The sequence below is a fragment of the Gracilinanus agilis genome, chromosome 6 (genome assembly GCF_016433145.1).
Source record: "Gracilinanus agilis isolate LMUSP501 chromosome 6, AgileGrace, whole genome shotgun sequence".
Classification (NCBI taxonomy): domain Eukaryota; kingdom Metazoa; phylum Chordata; class Mammalia; order Didelphimorphia; family Didelphidae; genus Gracilinanus; species Gracilinanus agilis.
The window spans coordinates 293961728-293980992 of NC_058135.1; the positions used below are offsets into that span (position 1 = coordinate 293961728).

A 19265-nucleotide genomic window follows, 5' to 3' on the forward strand; every position below is an offset into this window, starting at 1 on the left:
GGGGGGAGGGGGGGGGGGGGTTGGTGTGTCTTAGCCTTAGACATTAGTATTTCTTGCCCTTCCTGATCAGTGATTTCTTGGGGAAGTCCCCGTGAGGAGCTTTGATCCCGATTCCATGTCTGGGTCCAGCCCTGCACTCCTGGCCGCGGGCTCTCCCGTTCTCCCTTTCCTCTTGCTCGTCGTCCTGTAGAAATCAGTCGGAAACTCTGCATGTCCCAAATGAAGCTCGCTCTCTTTTCCTCCCGTGGCTCTCCTTCACCTCCATAATGCCGCCCACCCGTCCTGGCTTTCATCCTCCCTCCCTCCGGCACCTCCCATATCTGACAGGTTGCCAAGACCTGGCATTGCTACCTTTGAAACTTCCCTCATTCGTGCCCCCTTTCTCTCCTCTGGCACAGGCCTGTATCACCTCACCCCTGGGCCGTGGCAATAGCTGCTGGGAGTCTCTTCCTCCATCCATCCTCCACTCAGAGATCAGGGTGAAATTCCAATGGTCTGGGTCACCCTGCTCTGCTACCACCTCCGCTGGCTCCCTAGTACCTCCAGGACTGATTCAGTATTTTATTCTGTTTGGCTTTGAGCTCTCCACCGGCTGGCCCCTTCCTTCCTCCACATCCTCTGGGATCCGTTCCTCGATTTCTCCACTGCAGACATTTTCCCTTCTGCCCCCAGGCCCGGCATGCTCTCCTTCCCCATTTCCTCTCCCGGCTGCCCTCGAGCCCCAGCTAAGGTCTCCCCTTCTCCAGGAAGCCTTTCCCCATCATCTCCAACACCTTGTGCCAAGCACACTCTTGTTTCCATGTTGCCCCCCGCCCCCATTACTTTGTGGGCTTCTCTGTGATGGCAGAGACTGTACCTGGTGCTTAATAAATGCTTGTTGTCTGACTGCCTGACTGACCCACCAACCACCAATACAGGTTGCCACCTTTGTGTCTTAGAGCCTCCGAGTTGTCTAGAACAACACAGGGGTGAGTGACTTGCCCAGGGTCACACCGCCACACTATGCCTTTCAAGAGTTAAACCCAGGCTTCCTGGTTTTAGGACTGGCCTTCTGCCCACTGAGCCACCCAGCTTCTCCTTCCCTCTAATACTTCTGTCACCACAGCGGGTATTTCTGGAGCCCTCTAGGATCTCTGGGGCTCTTCAAGCACAGAATCTGATTTCATCTTCCCAACAATTATGCGAACCAGAGCTCCTTCCAAGGGTGACTCACCCACCACCTCCTGGATGAGCTCATTGCCTGGGGAGTTCCCCGTAGGACACTGGAGACTCCCTGCCCTGCCCTTGCAGAGCCACTCTCGGGCTGTCCATCGGGCCATCCTCGTCCCCAATGGCACCGCTTACTCCCGTGAATGTCCCAAGCTCCTCCGGGAATTTGTGTGGTCATCAGCTCGCCCTACGCTTGTGCTGCTCCCATTTCCCAGGTGGAGAACCTGAGGCTAAGGAGTTAAGTGACTTGTCTAGGGCCATACAGGTGCGAGATTGGCAGCCTGATATGTTTATCTCTTTGACCATCCAACATGCTGGAGATGCTGGAGATGCTGGAGATGTTGCTCTCCAGGTGTTGGAGATCCGTCTGCTCCTGCCAAGGCTGCCAGCGGGTCTCCTCCTTCACACCTCCTGCTCCTCCCACTACGTGTGGCTTCTAACTCCTGGCCTAACTCAGAGCTGCTCAGCTTCAGCCTTCAGGCCTCTGACTCTTGCCAGGAGACCAGGTGGCCCTCTGAGGGAACAGCCAGCCAGGGTAGCTCAGCTCCCTTTCCTCTAGCTCCGATGGCTCCCATCATCCTCTGCTTCCTGTTAGCCGCTGGAGGTGGGAGGGCTCCACTTCCCATCACCTCCTTCCCACCACCAACCCCCCAATAGACTCCAGGATCAAATAACAAATCTTGTGCTGGGCATTCGAAGCCTTCTGGCCCCCTTCTAGCTCTCTGGTCTTCTGACACCTACTCCAGAATACAGGGCCCTGGCCTCTGATTGGCCCTCACGCAAGAGACTCGGCCATCGCGAAGCTTCTAGCATTTTCCTAGAGTCAATACTGTGTAGTGGTTCCAAGGCAGAAGGGCAGTAAGGGCTAGGCAATGGGGGTGAAGTGACTTGCCCAGGGACACTGAGCTGTCACTGTTAGGACGTGTTTGAGGCCAGGTTTGAACCCAGAACCTCCTGACCTTCTAGCATTTTCTCTGGAATTCCCTCCCTCTTGATCGCCACTCTGTTTCCCTGCCTTCTTTCCCAGCTCTCCCTTTCCTCCCGTGGGGAATGCCTTCCCCGGGGAGATTAGCTTCCACCTCCGTTTATAGGTACCTCATACTTACCTGGTTGTTTACCTGGTTGGTACCAGGTTCCCTCCCCCAATTAGACTGTGTTTGCCTTTCTTTATCTACCCAGCACATAGTAGGAGTTTAAGGAGTGCCTCCACTGACCAGGGCCACCCACTGAACTCTCACACAGCTCTTCCAACAGGATCTAGATGGTTTTCCTTTGAGCCTGAACTGGCCTCCTCCCCCCCTTTCCCCATTGCCTGCTTCTGCCCTGGGAGCAGGTGGAGCAGGGCTGATCCATCTTCCACCTGACACTCGGCATCATGATGACCCCCTTGACCCCGGACTCTTCTTCTCCCAGGGAATCCGATCTCCTCTTTTTGGCAAGAATGTTGACATAAGCATTTATGAAGCTTAGTTCAGTGCCTCTGCCACTAACCTCTAGATGGCAGATTAAATGCCTACTATGCGCCAGAGCTGCTGGCTAGGTGGACCAAGAAGAAGGAGCAGCCAGGGCCCCCTGGAGCTTAGAATGGAGCTGGGGGCCATGGATGACCTGGAGGTATTGGAGGGAGTTACAAAAGAGATCTGGAAGATAATGGGGGTGGGGTAGGAGGTGGAACTGACCCTTTGAAGGAAACTCTGGACCCTGGAAGAGGAAGCCAGCAGTGAAGGGCAGGGAGCAGTCTAGAGAAGAGACCAAAGGATCAAGACAGCAGATGGAATACCATTTATTGGAAAGCCAAGAAAGGAGTATGTGAGCTGGAAATGGAGAAAGGGGGCAGGTCTGAGGGCCTCAAAAAGCCACCTTGGGGCAAAGCTAGCTGGTTCGTTGGTTAGAGAGTCAGCTTAGAGATGGAAGTTCTGGGTTCAAGACTGGCTTCAGCTATGTGAGCCTAGGCAAGTCACTTAGCCTCCATTACCTATCCCTTACTGCTCTTCTGCCTTGGAACCAATACTTAAGGTTGTTTGACTGTTTGTTTTGCAACTCTATTTATTTATTTATTTGTTTGTTTGTTTATTTATTTATTTATTTTTAATTTTAAACCCTTAACTTCTGTATATTGACTTATAGGTGGAAGATTGGTAAGGGTAGGCAATGGGGGTCAAGTGACTTGTCCAGGGTCACACAGCTGGGAAGTGTCTGAGGCCGGATTTGAACCTAGGACCTCCTGTCTCTAGGCCTGGCTCTCAATCCACTGAGCTACCCAGTTGCCCCCTCTATTTATTTTTTAAGAATATTTTCCCATGATTCCATGATTCATGTTCTTTCCCTCTCCCCTCCTGGAGCTGACAAGCAGTTGTGCTGGGTTATACATATTTATAGATTTAGATATAGATTAGCATTTGAACCCATTTCCATTTTATTCATTTTTGCAATAGTGATCTTTTCAAACCCAAACCCCTAAATGTATACCCACATAACCAAGGGATAAATCAGATGTTTTCTTTTGCGTTTCTGCTCCCACAGTTCTTTCTCTGGATGTGGGAGAGCTTCTCTCTTCCAAGTCCCTCAGGATTGTCCTGGATTATTGTATTGCTGTTAGTAGCAAAGTCAGTTACATTCAATTGTGCTACAATGTATCTGTCTCTGTGTACAATGTCCTCCTGGTTCTGCTCATTTCCTTCCTCTTCAGTTCATTGAGGTCATTCCAGTTCACATGGAGTTCCTCCAGTTCATCATTCTTTATAGCACAATAGCATTCCGTCACCATCATAGACCACAATTTGTTCAGCCATTCCCCAATCAAGGGATACCCCTTCTTTCCCATTTTTTTTGCTGGCACAAAGAGCACAGCTGTGAGTATTTTTTGTACAAACATTTTTATTATCTTTTGGGGGTACTAACCTAGTAGTGGTGTTGCTGGATCAAAGGGCATGCATTCTTTTAAAATCCTTTGGCCATAATTCCAAATAAGAGTGGCTCTGGATGAGAGGGGTGGACTGGACTGAAGAGTAGGGCGAGATTTGGAGGCAGACGTGGGGGTTAAAATGGTCTTCCTCTACAACTGATTGGACATGAGGGGGCAGGGCTGAATGACACTCAGTAGGTGAAAATTAGCCCAAAGTATCCTGAGCACCTACTGTGTGTCAGATCCTGGACTAAGCAGTGATATAAATAAAGGCATCAGGGGTCCCTTTGGTGTGGGAGTTCTCCAGGGACTCCCATTTTAATGGAGGAGAAGACAACATGCAGACCACTATGAACATCTGAGAGGGCCAGGTGGATAGAACTCTGGAAGTGCAGGCAGGAAGAACAGAGTTCAAATCCAGCCTCAGACACTTACTAGTAATGTGACCCTAGGCAAGTCACTTTACCCTGTTTGCCTCTGTTTCCTCATCTGTAAAATGAGCTGGAGAAGGAAATGCACCACATTGCCATCACTTTGAGGATGACCCGTGTCCATAGCCCTTCAGGGCTGACAAGATATTCTGTTCCTAACCAGACTGGTGGGGAAACAGTGGCCTGGATTTTGTAGATGAGGATACTGAGGCATGGTGAGAGGCGTGGGCAGAGCGGGGCAGTGTGACCAAGCCGACAAAATTTAAAGCCCAGCCCAGCCCTTGTACCCATGTGCCCATGCACCAAGCTGCCTCTCCTATAGAAGAAAGGATCTTTCTTACCTTAGGACTGGGCTTGTCTCTCCCAGGGGATACGGGCTTTCACTCATTCACTCCAGGGGCCATAGAGAGCAGAGTGGAAGCCCCTTGAGGGCAGGGCCTATCTTGTTCTCCTATCTGTCTTCCAGGTATCTAGCTCAGAACCTGGAATGCAGCAGGCTGGCCCTTCCCAAATGCTGGATTCTCTGACAGCCTCCAGGGTCCTTTCCCAGAACCTCCCAAGCCCCTTCCCAAGAGGGGACACTTCCTTACTTATTCCCTTCTAAGGCCTTATGGGATATGCCAAGACAGCATTAACAGCTCTCCCCTTGCCTCTGAATCCTTCTGCATTGGTGTTGTAGGATGGAGAACTAGGAGAACCCCTCCAGGTCCAGACTCCTCATTTCAGAAGGGAATATACTGAAGCCCAGAGGCAGGAAGGGACTTGCCCAAGGTCTCACAGGCAGAGCCCAACCCAGGGTCCTTTCCACTAGACCAGAACAAAACAACTCAAGACAGGAACAGACTGAGAAAGGATGGAAAGAGGACCCGAGCTCAAATCCCAGCTGACTCACTTCTCAGCTATTTGCTCAGTGGGTCAAAGGCTGGACTTAGTAGAAATCCACTTTGCACCTGCGTGGCCCTGAGCAAGACTCTCAGCCTTTGTTTCCTCATTTGAAAAATGGGATCATAATAGCGTCTTATATCTCAGGGTTGTCAGAGAGACCAGATGTGATGAGAATTGTCTCCGGCTCCCCCACGAATGCTGTCTACAGCCGCCATTGTTGTCGCTGGCGGCCTGGATGAGTGGCTTCCCTGCTCCCTCAGTCTTAGAAAATGAGGAGCTTGAAATGGGTGCCTCCAAAGCTGACTTTCTATCCCCAAATACCCAGTATAAACCCTGAGTCTTTGGGGGAGCTCGGAGGAAGGGAGGCTTCAAGGTGGGGCAGCCGTGAAGGCCAGTTAAACTTGAGTAAGAAGAGGAGGGTATGCCTAGCCAGGGGACACCAGCTAGGGCAGAGGCCAGGAGGAGCCCATGGTCTTAGGGAACAATGAGAAGACCAGACCAGCCTTAACAGAGGCTCTGTGTAATGTCGAGTCAGGTGCCCTGAGTTCAAGTCCTAGCTCTAACCCTTAGTTACTGAGTGACTGTGAAATGGGTTCACTAGCCCTTGCACTATCCTATGTCAAAAAGTCTATGTGAAAAAGCTGTGATGTGCTTTAGAAATAGTGTCGGCACATAGTAGGACATAACTGAATTGGAGTCAAATTGTAGAGGCACATAGTAGGACATAACTGAGTTGGAGTCAAATCGTAGAGGCGCATAGTAGGACATAACTGAGTTGGAGTCAAATCGTAGAGGCGCATAGTAGGACAACCAAGTTGGAGTCAAATCGTAGAGGCGCATAGTAGGACATAACCGAGTTGGAGTCAAATCGTAGAGGCGCATAGTAGGACATAACCAAGTTGGAGTCAAATTGTAGAGGCGCATAGTAGGACATAACCGAGTTGGAGTCAATTTGTAGAGGCGCATAGTAGGACATAACCGAGTTGGAGTCAAATTGTAGAGGCACATAGTAGGACATAACCAAGTTGTAGTCAAATCGTAGAGGCGCATAGTAGGACATAACCAAGTTGGAGTCAAAATGTAGAGGGCGTGAGAGTTTGGACTTTATCCCTCTGGCAATTGGGGTCTTTAGATCCATTCAGCAGACATTTTTAGGGCCTACTATGTGCCAGGAGGCTGCTTGACATGAAGGAACCAAGCTCTCCCCAGACCCTGCACCTGCCTTTAGGGAAATGGCACGTGTTGCTGTAGTATTCATAGATGAGCCCATCTAAGCTCATTTCTGGAAGGAGTGCGGACTCCAAGTGAGGTGGGTCAAGAGAAGGGTGAAGGAGGGAGAGAGCTCCAGGCTTTGGGCTTTGGAGGCAGCAGCTTCAGTCTTGGGGGGTCCCCCCATCGTCACGTCTTCTTTGACCATTTTCTCCTCTCCCATAATTACCTTAAAGAAATCTTCCCTGTCACTCAAACATGGCGCCGGTCTAAGTGTTCACCTGAGAAGATCCCCAAGGCTGAGAGAAGCACTCAGGGTAACCATGGGAAGAGAGAGGGGGCGGCCCCTGGGATTCTACAGAGGAAGAGTCTAGCTGCTAAATGTGGGGAAGAGCCAGCTGGGGGCCCGGCTTCTCATTTTATTCTAACGCCGCGAGGGAAGGCCTGGGAATCTCTGAGCCCGGGAGGGGCACCATCAGGCCTTCGTCTCAGGATGGTGACTGGTAGCTGGGGGGGGGGATGGATTGGAGAGGGGGTCTGGGAGCAGAAAGAAGGCGTCTGGTGCCAGAGGTATTGTGGAGGAAGGATCCGGAGGAGGGGACGGATGGGATGCTCTGGGAAGGTCTCATTTCACTGGGAGATCCTTGAAGCAATCTAGGCTTGGGGTGATACAGTCCTAGAGGGGCAGCGTCCCCCCAGCGGACAGCACAAAGGTCTCGTTTGATCCTCACCCCACATACCCCTGGAAAGAGGTGCTGCTATTATTCCCATTTTATAGATGGGAGAACTGAGGCAAACAGATGGTAGGTGACTTGCCCAGGGTCACACGGCCAGTAAGTGCCCAAGACTAGTTCAGACTCAGGTCTTGCTCTAACCATTATGTCAGTGTTGTTTCGTATAAGTCAAGTAATCCATGGGTTCATAGAAGCAGGCCACTTAGTAGGAAGCAAAACACCCAGGGTCCCGGCCCTCCGGAGCTCATGGTCTAAGGTACATCAGAGAGAAAATGGGCTTCTGGGTGGGGAAGAAGGCTCCAGTGGCTGGGGGAGGGGGAGGACTAGGAATGCCTTCCAGCTCTGAACAGAGACTCAGAGGAAGCCAGGGAAAACCAAAGGGATGGAGCATGCTAGGCGTGAGGGACTGCTGCTGCAAAAGCCCAGAGATGGGAGATGAGAGATGGGGTGCCCTGCCGGAAGAGCTCTAGGAGTCCGGGGCGATGAATGGCTGAGGGAATGAATGAGGGAGAGCAGATGAGGTCCGTCCTGTCCCTGTGTGAGGCCCAGCCTGGCAGCCCAGCTCTGGGGCCCATTTCCAGGCCTCCCCAATGAGAGCAGATGGACTGGCCTCCTCCTGCCCACTGAGCCTGGTATCTCGAAGGGCCAGATGCCAGAGTGCAGACTTTGTGCTGAACCTCCCATGGCTCCAAGCAGATAAAGCTGCCCCAAGACACCCTCCAACGGCCAGCCTGGTATGTGCTTCTCGGGGCTTGTGGCAAGCTTGATAAGTCAGAGCCCCTGGCACTGCCGACAGCCGGACGGATGGACGGGCAGACAGAAGGGGCCCCAAAGCCCGGCAAGACCCTCTGAGGCCTCTCTGGCTCCCGTGGCCCAGATCTCGTTCTCGTTTCCAGATTCGCTCTCATCCCTGCCCCAGAGTTTCTCAGAAAGGCAGCCAAGGGTTAGCGGAGGGAGCCCTGGGAAGACCCAGTCCCAAGCCTGGTGTTGGTACTCACTGAGTGGCCTTGGACGAGTCACCTCCCATAGGGTTAGAGCCTGAGAGGCCTTTAGTTCAAAGAGGGCAGACGTGTGGCCTGTAACGCTCCCCAGGATGGCTGAACCCGATTGGGTTATATTAGGATATAATAAAACAGAGTATTTGATTTTGAGACGAATACCGTGCTCGGGGATCCATACGAAAGGCTTTGTGGCTGCCATTTTGATTGGGCTTTGACCCGGGGCTGGAAGGGCGGCCCAGAAAGGCAGCATCAGTTCTCCCTCTGTAACAGCCAAATACCCGGCGCGGGCCCCCCTCCCTTTTCTCCTGGCCTCCTCCCGGAGGCTTCTTGCCTCCAGTCTCTCCCCACAATAATACGGCTTCCACACTGCTGCCAACAAAGCCTCCCTAGCACCCGGCTCGGCCCATGCAGCTGCCCTGCTCAAGAACCTTTCTGGACTTCTGTCGGTCTCCGGTCAGCCTTCCCAGACTTGGGGCTCACTCGTCTCCTTTACTTGCCCTATATTCTGGCGATGCGACCTCCTCATACAGGTGCCTGCACACAGCATCACCTTCCACCTCTGTGCCTTTGTCAGAGCTCTGCCCCCCGCCTGGCATGCTCTCCCTCCTCACTTCCGCATGCTAAAATTACTGGCTGTCTCTTCAATCAACAACACTCTTTCCCCAAAAATACTTCAGTTTGGAGGGGCAGCTAGGGAGATTGAGAGCCAAGCCTAGAGATGGGAGCTCCTGGGTTCAAATCTAGCCTTAGACATTTCTAGCTGGGTGACCCTGGGCAAGTCACTTAACCCCCATCACCTACCCCTCACCACTCTTCTGCATTGGAATCAATACTCAGTATTAATTCTAAGACAGAAGGTGTGGGTTAAAAAGAAAAAAAAGAAGGGGGCAACTAAGTGGCTCAGTGGATTGAGGGCCAGACCTAGAGACAAGAGGTCCTGAGTTCTAATCTGGCCTCAGATATTTCCTAGCTGGGTGACCCTGGGCAAGTCACTTCACCTCATTTGCCTCACCTTTGCTACTCTTCTGCCTTAGAGTTATTACTAAGAATGAAAGTAAGGGCCTAAAAATAAAGTCACTTGGGGTGTAAAGAGAAGGAGTATCAATAACTCGAGGGACACTCGTAATAACGTTGTAAAAAATATTTTATTTTACCAATTGCCCGTAAGAACAATTTTCCACTTAAGTTTTCTGAAGTTAAAAGATCCAAATTGTCTCCCACCTTCCCTTCCCTTCGCTTCCTGGAGATGGAAAACAATTTGATCTGGGTCCTACGTGTGTTATCATACAAAATCTATTTCCACATTTGTCCTTCTTGAACACGACCCCAAAATAAAACAGTAAATAAACTAAAGTGGAAACTCGTCTGTTTCCATTTGCATTCCGCCTTCTCCAGTTCTCTCTCTGGAGGTAGATGTGGATACATTCTTTCTCCTCAGCCCCTCAGGATTGTCCTGGGTCATTGCGTGGCTGCTAGTAGCAAAGTCAGTTACATTCGATGCTGCTACAATGTATCCGTCTCTATGTAAAATGTTCTCCTGGTTCTGCTTATTTCACTCTGCATCAGTTCATGCAGGTCTTTCCATCTCTTTCTGCCATCATCCTGCTCATCATCCCTTACAGCATAATATTATTCCAGCACCATCGTGTACCACAATTTGTCCAGTCATTTCCCAGTTGGTGGACATCCCTTCAATTTCCAATTCTTTGCCACCACAAAAAGAAGTGCTGCTAGAAATATTTTTGTACAAGTAGGTCCTCCCCACCCTTTGTTAAAATCTCTTTAGGATACAGACCTAGTGGTGGGTATTTCTAGATCAAAGTATGCACAGTTTTATAGCCCTTTGGGCATAGTTCCAAACTGCCCTCTAGAAGGTTGGATCCGTTCACAACTCCACCAGCAATGCATCAGTGTCCCATTTTTGTCCCAAATCCCCTCCAACATTTATCACTTCCCTTTACTGTCATTTTGGGCAATCTTCTAGGTGTGAGCTGGTACCTCAGAGTTGTTTTAATTTTCATTTCTCTAATCAAGAGAGACTTAGAACTTTTTTTCAGATGATTATTGATGGCTTTGATTTCTTCATCTGAAAATTGCTCATTCATCTCCTTTAACCATTTGTCAATTGGGGAATGGCTTGTATTCTTATAAATGTGACTTAGTTCTTTATAAATTTGAGAAATTAGGCTTTTATCAGAGATATTTGTTATTAAAACTTTTCGCCCAGCTTATTGTTTCTCTTCTAATCTTGGTTACATTTGTTTTGATCATTCAAAACCTTTTTAATTTGATATAGCCACAATTATTCATTTTACACTTTGTAACATTCTCTATCTTTTGTTTGGTTGTAAATTCTCCCCTTCTCCATAGATCTGCCAGGTAAACTATTCTGTGTTCCCCTAATTTACTTGTGGTATCCCCTTTAGTCTAAATCATATACCCATTTTGACCATGTCTTGGTATTGAGTGTGAGATACTGGTCTAAACCTAGTTTCTGCCATACTGTTTTCCTAGCAGTTTTTGCCTAACTGTAGACACTCTGGCAATAATTCAAGGAGTCATCCTCCCCATATAGGAGAGGGTGATGGGACTGCACTGAGCTTGTCCTTGATCTTAGGATGTACGACTCAGGTCATGCTTCATCAGAGGCAGTTTTGTGGCTCAGTGGATAGAACTCTGGACCTGGACTCAGGAAGATGGGAGTTCAGTCCGGCCTCAGACACTTCCTAGCTATGTGATCTTGGACAAATCAGACTTTACCACTGCCTGCCTCACTTTCCTCAACTGTAAAATGGAGGTCTCGACAGCACATATCTCCTGTGGTTGTTGGGCAGATCAGACAAGATAAAGACTACAGGGTTTTACTATGTCTGGCACATAGTAGGCACTTCACACCTGTTTCCTCCTCTTTCCATAAACAAGCCCATCTTTTCTGTGCAGCGACTGTCTCAAAATAGGAAAATTACTCTAAGTTTTCTTGATTCTCCATGACTTAACACTCATGTGATCTTGGACAAGTCCCTTTCCTAATCTGGACCCCAAGAAGCATGTGGTCCAATCCCTCATTTTACAGATGAAGAATCTGAGGCAGAGAAGGTTAAGGTACTCACTCCAGGTCACCCAGGTATTAAGACAAGACTTGCCCAAGGACCCATCGTGGAGGGAGGTAGGGAAGAGCAGGGATACAAACCCTTCTTCTTGCTCCCGAATGAATATTTCTCTTTCTTTTCTTTTACCCAATTAGCCTCTCTACCCTCAGTTTCTCCATCTGTAAAGGGAAGACATGGGGAGACCATTTTTTGGAGGATGATTGGGATGGCCCCTTTCAGAGCCACATCCCATGCTATTCTCACTGGGCCGGGTGGCCTCAGTTTCCTCATGTGTAAATCAAGGGGCCTGGACTCGATTACATCCAGGGTCTCATCCAATTTTGGGCTGCTGAGTTCTAGTGATGAATTTCCAGGAATCTGCATGAAGTCAGTTTGCAGAGTGTTGAGGCCAGGACTTAGCCATAGACCACCGGGAGAGAGGGCTGCTTAGTCATCCTCTCTTTGTTTTTTCTTAAATAAACTCTCACCAATGGTAAGCATTGATTCCAAGGCAGAAGAGTGACGAGGGCTAGTGACTTGCCCAGGGCCACATGTGGGGTGACCTTGGATGAGTCCCTTTGCATCTCGGTGCCACAGTTTACCTCTCTGTAAAAATCTGATCCTGGTCAGGCTGACCCTGAAGCTTCCATCCCAAAGGCTAGCGCTGGAAGGGACTGGCCTAAGGTCACTAGGGAGTGGGAGTGGAGACCAGAGCCCCAGGATATCCACGGCAGGATCAGGCACCTGGTCTCGCCTCCTGTTAAAATGCACAGTGACATTTGAAATCTGGGCAGAGCCTTGGAAACCTGTCCTGGGGCAGAGAGTGTCTACACGGGAAAAAGCACCAGCTAAGCAAAAGTGGAGCCTAGCCCTCTGGCCCGGGGCCATGCTGGGTGCACGAGACACATCCCCCATCCCCCCCCTGGCTCGAGCTCTCTCTCAGATGGGGCAGCATCTCCAGGAGACCCGGGCTGCTCTGAGTGCGGGGTCAGGACGACAGCCCAGATGTCTCCGAGAGAGCTGGCTGCTGTTCTATATTAAGATTAATGAACCCACTCAGAGGCAAATTGAATGAGGCAGCAGCGAGCCCTCAAGCTAGCAATTAGAATGAATCCCAGTATAGCACCTTTCCCCGCACCCGCACCCTCCCCCCAAAAAAGACTCACAAGCCGTGACTCAACCCATCTGGGCAGCTGAGTGTGGGGCTGGGAGGCAGGAGACAAGAGTTCAAATCCAACCTCAGCCATTTCCTAGTTGTGTGTCCCTGGGCAAATCATTTCCCATTCTCAGCCTCAGTTTGCTTGCCTGGAAAATGGGGATAAGCACGGCTCCTGCTTCCATGGTTGTGGGGAGGGGGGCGCTTGTGGGAAGGACTCAGCCCGCTGGGAAGCCAGAGAGAAATGCTGCCTCCCTGTCGTTGCCGTCGTCTCACGGTCCCTTTGGAGAACCAGAAAGGCAGGTTCCCAGGCAGCCTCCATCTTGGCTAGCCTTGGACGGTCCCGTGGCCCAACCTGCTCTCACACCCAGTGTTATCTCGTGGAGCTCCGCGTACACAGCCACCCCCAGCCCCCGGGAGAGCAGATGAGCCTCATTTGACTTCTTGGGAATCCAGAGCATGGGGCCACGGGGGAAGCCCAGTGTTAAGTAGAGTCAGCCCCGTCGGCTGGTCCTTTCCCCTCACGCTGCTTCCTAGAGGACCCGGGAGCCCCCGGCCGCTCCTCTTCTCCACTCTGGGGGTTGGGCAGCCACCTCCCTCCAGCCTGTGCCATGCTCTCTGCACTGGGCCACCCATCAACACTTATTAAGCCCCTACTAGGTGCCCCAGCAATCAGACAGAAAGTTGTTGGGTTTTTAACCCTCACCTGCCATCTTGGAATCAGTGCTGTGTATCGGTTCCAAGGCAGAAGAGCGGTAAAGGCTGGGCAATGAGGGTTAAGTGACTGGCCCAGGGTCATACAGCTAGTAAGTGTCTGAGGCCAGATTTGAACCCAGGACCACCTGTCTCTGGGCCTGGCTGTCCCCAGGCAGAAAGCTTTTGAGAGCTAATTAAGTGCCAGGTACCAGCTAGGCTCTGGGGAGCCAGAGATAGCCAGGAAAGGAGCTACCGTTCAGGGATTCTTTTGGCCTTTGGTCCACGAGACACCCTTTCGGGGATCATTATTGCCTCCAGCTTCTGCTGGGGGTCTGTCACTGGCCTCAGTGCTGGGGGGGGGGGGACAAAAAGGAACAGCCCCTGCCCTCTGGGAGCTTCCATTGGCCGGGAGTGGAGAAGGAAAGGCAAAGGGGAGGGTTACTCTCTGAGATGTGGCTCTCCCCATCCCACCTGAGGGAGGCAGCCAGTCCCGGTCCCTCTGTTGACCCATGTGAAGTTCGGATTGGCCGTGGTTGTAGCCTGGACCCCCAGACACCGCCCCGCTTCCCTGGGGCTCACCAGAGCCGTTTTGTTGTCATTTCCATTGTGTCCAACTCATCAGGACCCTTTTGGGTTTTCTTGGCAGCGTGATTCGCCATTTCCTTCTCTGGCTTATTTTATAGATGAGGAAACGGAGACAAACAGGGCAAAGTGACTTGTCCAGGGTCACACAGTCAGGATATAAGAGTGGTTTGCCACTTCCTTCTCCAGTTCATTTTACAAATGAAGACACTGAGGCTGACAAGGTGAAGTGACTTGCTCAGCATCACACAGCTAGTGTCTGAGCCTGAATTTGAACTCGGGTCTCCTGGCTTCTGGCCCCAGGGCTCTATCCAAAGCTGCCACCCTCTAGCTGCCCCTAGCTGCTTGCCTTTAACCCAGAAATCTTTGGCTCTCCTTAGCCTCCTGGGCAGCAGGGATTCCCACACAAGTGGACTGACTCCCAAGCTCTGCCCTCAGCACTACAAAATACTCCCTGCACAAAGGGATCAGGCAGTCACTAAGCACTTATTAAGTATCTACTGTATGCCAGACTCTGTGTTAGGCTCAGTGATAGAGACAAAAAAATTAAAGCAGGGGAAGGCTGAAGGGGGGGCGGGGATAGAATAAACTACTACAAAGTTATCACTTTTGTGCACTCTGGAGGAATTGAGGAAGAATTAGAAAACTTTTAAACATTTACTGGCTGTGTGTCCCTGGGTAAGTCACTTCACCCTGTTTGCCTCCATTTCCTTATCTGTAAAATGGACTGAGAAAGGAAATGATAAACCATTTCTGTGTCTTTATCAAGGAACCCTCGAGGAGTTTGCAGTCTGGGACACACTCATCTCTCATTGAAATCCCTTTCCTTTTAAATGATCGTAGAAAGCCGTGGCCAATGGCCTGTCCCTTTCCTGTCTCCACAGTTACTCAACTCGCTGGCCGTGGACCCAGATGCCGACTGCAAGTATGGCCTCTATTTTCGTGATGGCAAGAGGAAAGTGGATTACATCCTGGTCTACAATTACAAGAGGACGCCGGGCCATAAGATCCTGGCGCGGAGGGTCCTCCTTGGCGACGGCCCACCTGGGGCTCAGGGGAACAAGCAGGAGCAGCATCCCCTGCCCGGCAAGGATGGGCCCTTGGACACGGGCGAGATGGACCACCAAGGGGACCACCACGAAGACGAGAAGCGATTCCGCCGCGAAGAGTACGAAGGCAACCTCTTGGAGGCTGGGCTCGAGCTGGAGAGAGATGAGGACGTAATTATCACTTTAATCCGTTAGCGCGCCTGGCTGGGCTGGGGGGAGAAGGGGAGAGGGGGAGAGGCCACCGTTCTGCTGGGAAGTCCACTGGGCATGGGCCGGCTTTAGTTTTAGATGGGGAGGGCTGGCACGAGCCAATTTTGCTCTTCCCCTTTGTGCCGGGGCAATGGCGGGCGCACACTCCACCCTCAGGGCCGGACATGCCACCTTTGTCCTGTATGGGAGGGGGGGGGTTTGCTAGCTGCTGTAGGAAAAGGCCGGGGTGAGGGGGCCGGTTGTGCCTTCTGTCTAATTTTACACTAACTTGCCGAGTAGCGCAGAGTACCTTCGCTTTCTGTTCATGGGGGTCTCCCTCTCTGGAAAACTGCGCCCGGGAGTTCTGGGATCAGGGAGGTTCCTCAGCTCATGAGAGAGGGACAGGGAGTGGGGGATGGAAAAGGGACAGACCAAGAGCCCCCGGGAAACCTGAGGGCCGCCAGGCTTCTGGGAGATGGCCTTCATGTAGAGGGAATGCAATTGGATCCAACAAGCAAGTTAATGCCCTGAGTAGTACCAGGCTTTGTTTGATGCCGGGGAGAGGAAGATAAACAGGGCATCAGTCCTTGTGCTTGGGGAGCTCGTGCGGGGCGTGGGGAAGGGCAGAGATAAGTAACTGCAGAATAAGGGCAAAGTCATTTGGGGTGAGGAGTTGCCGGGACTCAGGGCTCAGCAAAGGCCTCCTCTGCAGGGGGGGAGGCACTGGCTAGAGCTGAATGGCAAAGAAGGGGTGGGGGGTGCTCTGAGAGGAATCAGCGATGAGGAGGGCAAGCCTTGCAGAAACAGGGGCCTCTGGGAAGAATTTGAGTCCTCCCATCTGGCTGAAATGGACCATGTGTGCCCACTGAGTGGGGAGGGGAGGATGGTGAAGGACTTGGGATGCCAGGTGGAGGAGGCTATGGCTTTTCCTGGTGACATCGGGGAGCCAGCTGGGGCTTTGGGAGCAAGGGTGGTTCAGGCCTGTGCCAGCAGAGGATCAATCTGGTAGCTATGGGGTGGCTGGGAGACCGATTAAGAGGCAGGAGCCCAGGTGAGAGGCGCCGGCTGCCATGTGAGTGGGAATAGAGGCATTCATGGGTGCGAGGCGGATCTTGCAGCTGATTAAGTCTGAGGTGGAGGAGACAGCAAGATGCTAAGCCAGCTGCCTGGGAAGACGGGGTGCCCTAGACAGAAAGAGGGGGAGCCAATGGCCATCGTGCTTGGCCACGGCTGTGCAAGGCGCCCTTCCCTAACTGAGGAGTGGCGCTCCGGTGCATGAGGGAGCCCAGGTGGTCCACTCACTGGAAATTACCCAGCCAGAAGGCCCTGCTTCTGTGAAAGCAGGCCGAAGGCTTTTATTGACTCCCGGGGCATTAAATGGAGCCTCGTTCAATGTTTGCCGACTGGAAAACTGGGTCTTAATGTTTGGCTAGTGAGGAATGCCTGTCTGGAGGATCAGCGCGAAGAACCCAGTTATCTGGAAACCCAGCACTGGCCGGGTTCGTCATTCACAGGGAATCTTCTTCACCAGTTGGGTCCACCATTGGCACAGCCCCAGATTTGGTTCCCAAAGGATGCTTTCCCTTTCAAAAAGAGATGCAGGGGGCAGCTGGGCGGCTCAGTGGAATGAGAGGCAGGCCCAGGGATGGATGGGAAGTTCTGAGTTCCATTGTGACCTCGGACCCTGGGCAGGTCACTTGACGCCCATTGCCCAGCCCTTACCACTCTTCTGCCTTGGAGCCAATACTTGGTATCGATTCTAAGATGGAAGGTAAAGAGTTAAACAAAGAAGAGCAAAGATTGGGAAGCAGAGATGGGCTCTGCCTTATATATCCATCCCGGAACCCTCCAGGAGCTGGGAGGAAGCTCAGAGTCCTCCTACTCCCACTTGTGTCTGGGCTGGAATCCCTTCCACAGCACCCCAACCCTTCCCGCCCCCCCCCCCCCGGCTAGAACCAGTCACCTAGCCTGTGCTTGCAGACCTCTGGTAGGGGCCTGATGTCCCGGGCATCCCCTGCCTTCTGGCACAGCTCTCATGGTAAGAAGTTTTCCCAATCTCAGGCCTCAATTGTTCCCTTTCCAACTTCTCCCATTGGTTTTGGTTGTCTTGATGGAGAAGCAACCATGCTCATCCCCTTTAAAGGACCTACTCTGTGCCAGCAGCCCAGGCCTCTGGGAGCTCCCACTCTCCCAAGGAGTATACATAGCAGAGGACACAGACCAAATCAATGACGTCCCCTCCTGGGCCTGGAGGACAGCCTGTTCAAAGGCCCAGGAGTGGGAAATGGAGCTCTTTATGCAGGACATTGTATCTGGGTCAGTTAATCTAGATCAGTGACTCCCAAAGTGGGCGCCACAGCAGTGATGGTGCATTTGGGGGCAGTGATAGTATGTGACGGGGCGCTAAGTCATATTTTTTCTGGAAAGGGGGCGGAAGGCCAAAAAAGTTTGGGAACCGCTGCTCTGGATCATAGAATGAGGGGAGGGCGGACATGTTGTCCACCTTTAAAGATGGGCTAGAGCCAGTCTGTCTGTCCTAGTATTTGGTCTGGAAAGTCCCAGGAAGATGCCAAAATGTTCTTGAGGGCAGGAGAGCCGTGGGGGATGGTTGGGGCTAGGGAGAAGCCGGGGCAGGAAGAGGAATAGTTCAGGCAAAGGCTGAGGAGGGGCCGAATCGTGGTGACTGTGGTGGGAGCCACGAGCAGGACGTTGAATGGGATTGATGTTGAGGGGCAGAAGCAGAGGCACTTGGGAATGGAGCGTTGGATACTGGGATGAGGGAGCAGGTGCCGCGGAGATGATTGCAACCAAGGCTAATGGGGGGAACAGTGGTGCCCCTGGGAGAAGGCAGGGCAGTCAGAGCAAGGTTGGCTTGGGATGGAAGGCCCTGAACTCTCAGGCAGGCCGAGGGCAGATGCCTACGAGCCCTCCAGGAGGAGACGTTCACCAGGCAGTTGGAGGCTCCTCACTAGAGCTCAGGAGGGCCAGGCAGACGTGCTGGTTGGATTGGCGAGGCTCAGGCTGCCCTGGGAGAGACAAAGGGCTAATTGTGGCTGGCCACTCGGGAGCTTGATGGGGGCCCCATGGACCAGGAGGCCTTTCTCTTCTCACGTCCTTCCTCCTATCAGGCCGTCTGAGAACGAGGGCTGGGAAGACTCTGGGACTTCGGGAGCGGCAATGTCAGGCTGAGTTATGGGGACAGATCCGCTAGGGGTGTGCCTGTGGGTGTGTGCACACCCCTCCCTGTCAGCCTTGTTTCTGAGAAAGTCTGAAGAAGATTCTGAAATGGGCACAGCCCCAAGGGAGACGCAAGTTCAAGGCGAAGGGTTATTCCCATTCTAAAGAAGTGAATCTCCATTTGAGGATTGGCCTTCAAGGCTGCTTTGGGCCACTCAGAACTTTCTCTCTTGGGTGCCCCCTGAACCCTCCTGTTTACTACCTTTTACAAACCCTTCCCTTCCGACTTAGAGTCAATACTGTGTATGGTTCCAAGACGGAAGAGTGGCAAGCGCTCAGCAATGGGGGCAAAGTGACTTGTCCAAAGTCACTAAGCTAGGAAGTGCCTGAGGTCAGATTGGAACTTGGGACCTCCTGTCTTTGGGCCTGACTCTGAATCCACTGAGCTACCCAGCTGCCTGCCCCTCCCTTTTACTTTTAAAAGTTGTTGGTTCATTTAATGGCGCAGATACTCATTGACCTAAACCCTTCCCAGCTCACCTCTCTGGTGTGTATGAGACAGTTTGTTTGGGGACGACTTCTGCCAGGTCCAAGACCAGTGGAACTGGGCCCCAGCGGTGGGTCTGCCACTGAGAGCATCATCCAGGTGCCATCTGCACGAGCAAACACCAGGACACAATCAAAGCTGGGCAGAATCTCTTAAAAGGCTGCTTGGATGCCCGGGAATATGGGAGGGCCGTGTGGGCCGGGCTCAGGGGGATGAGAGGGATGGCCACAAGGATCCCTTTCAAAGGGAAGAGAGAGACTGTCTTCAGAATGAAGCCTGGGCTTACCGAGGCCCGACTGCTTGGGCCTTTGGGGGAAAGAATGTTTAGGCCACATAGTAGAGGCCAATTTTCTAATTTCTGAGAGAGAGAGAGAGAGAGAGAGAGAGAGAGAGAGAGAGAGAGAGA

General features: G+C 52.0%; 1 protein-coding gene across 1 annotated transcript in view; it reads left to right on the forward strand.

Annotated features, from left to right (window-relative positions):
* The first annotated feature begins 2727 nt into the window (after positions 1-2727).
* The window catches only part of ANO1 (anoctamin 1), a 91836-nt gene continuing 75298 nt past the window's right edge, over positions 2728-19265 (forward strand). Inside the window, exons 1-2 of the mRNA XM_044682062.1 lie at positions 2728-2823; positions 14782-15117. Of these exons, the coding sequence (XP_044537997.1) occupies positions 2728-2823; positions 14782-15117 (432 nt within the window). The remainder of the gene's footprint in view (positions 2824-14781; positions 15118-19265) is intronic.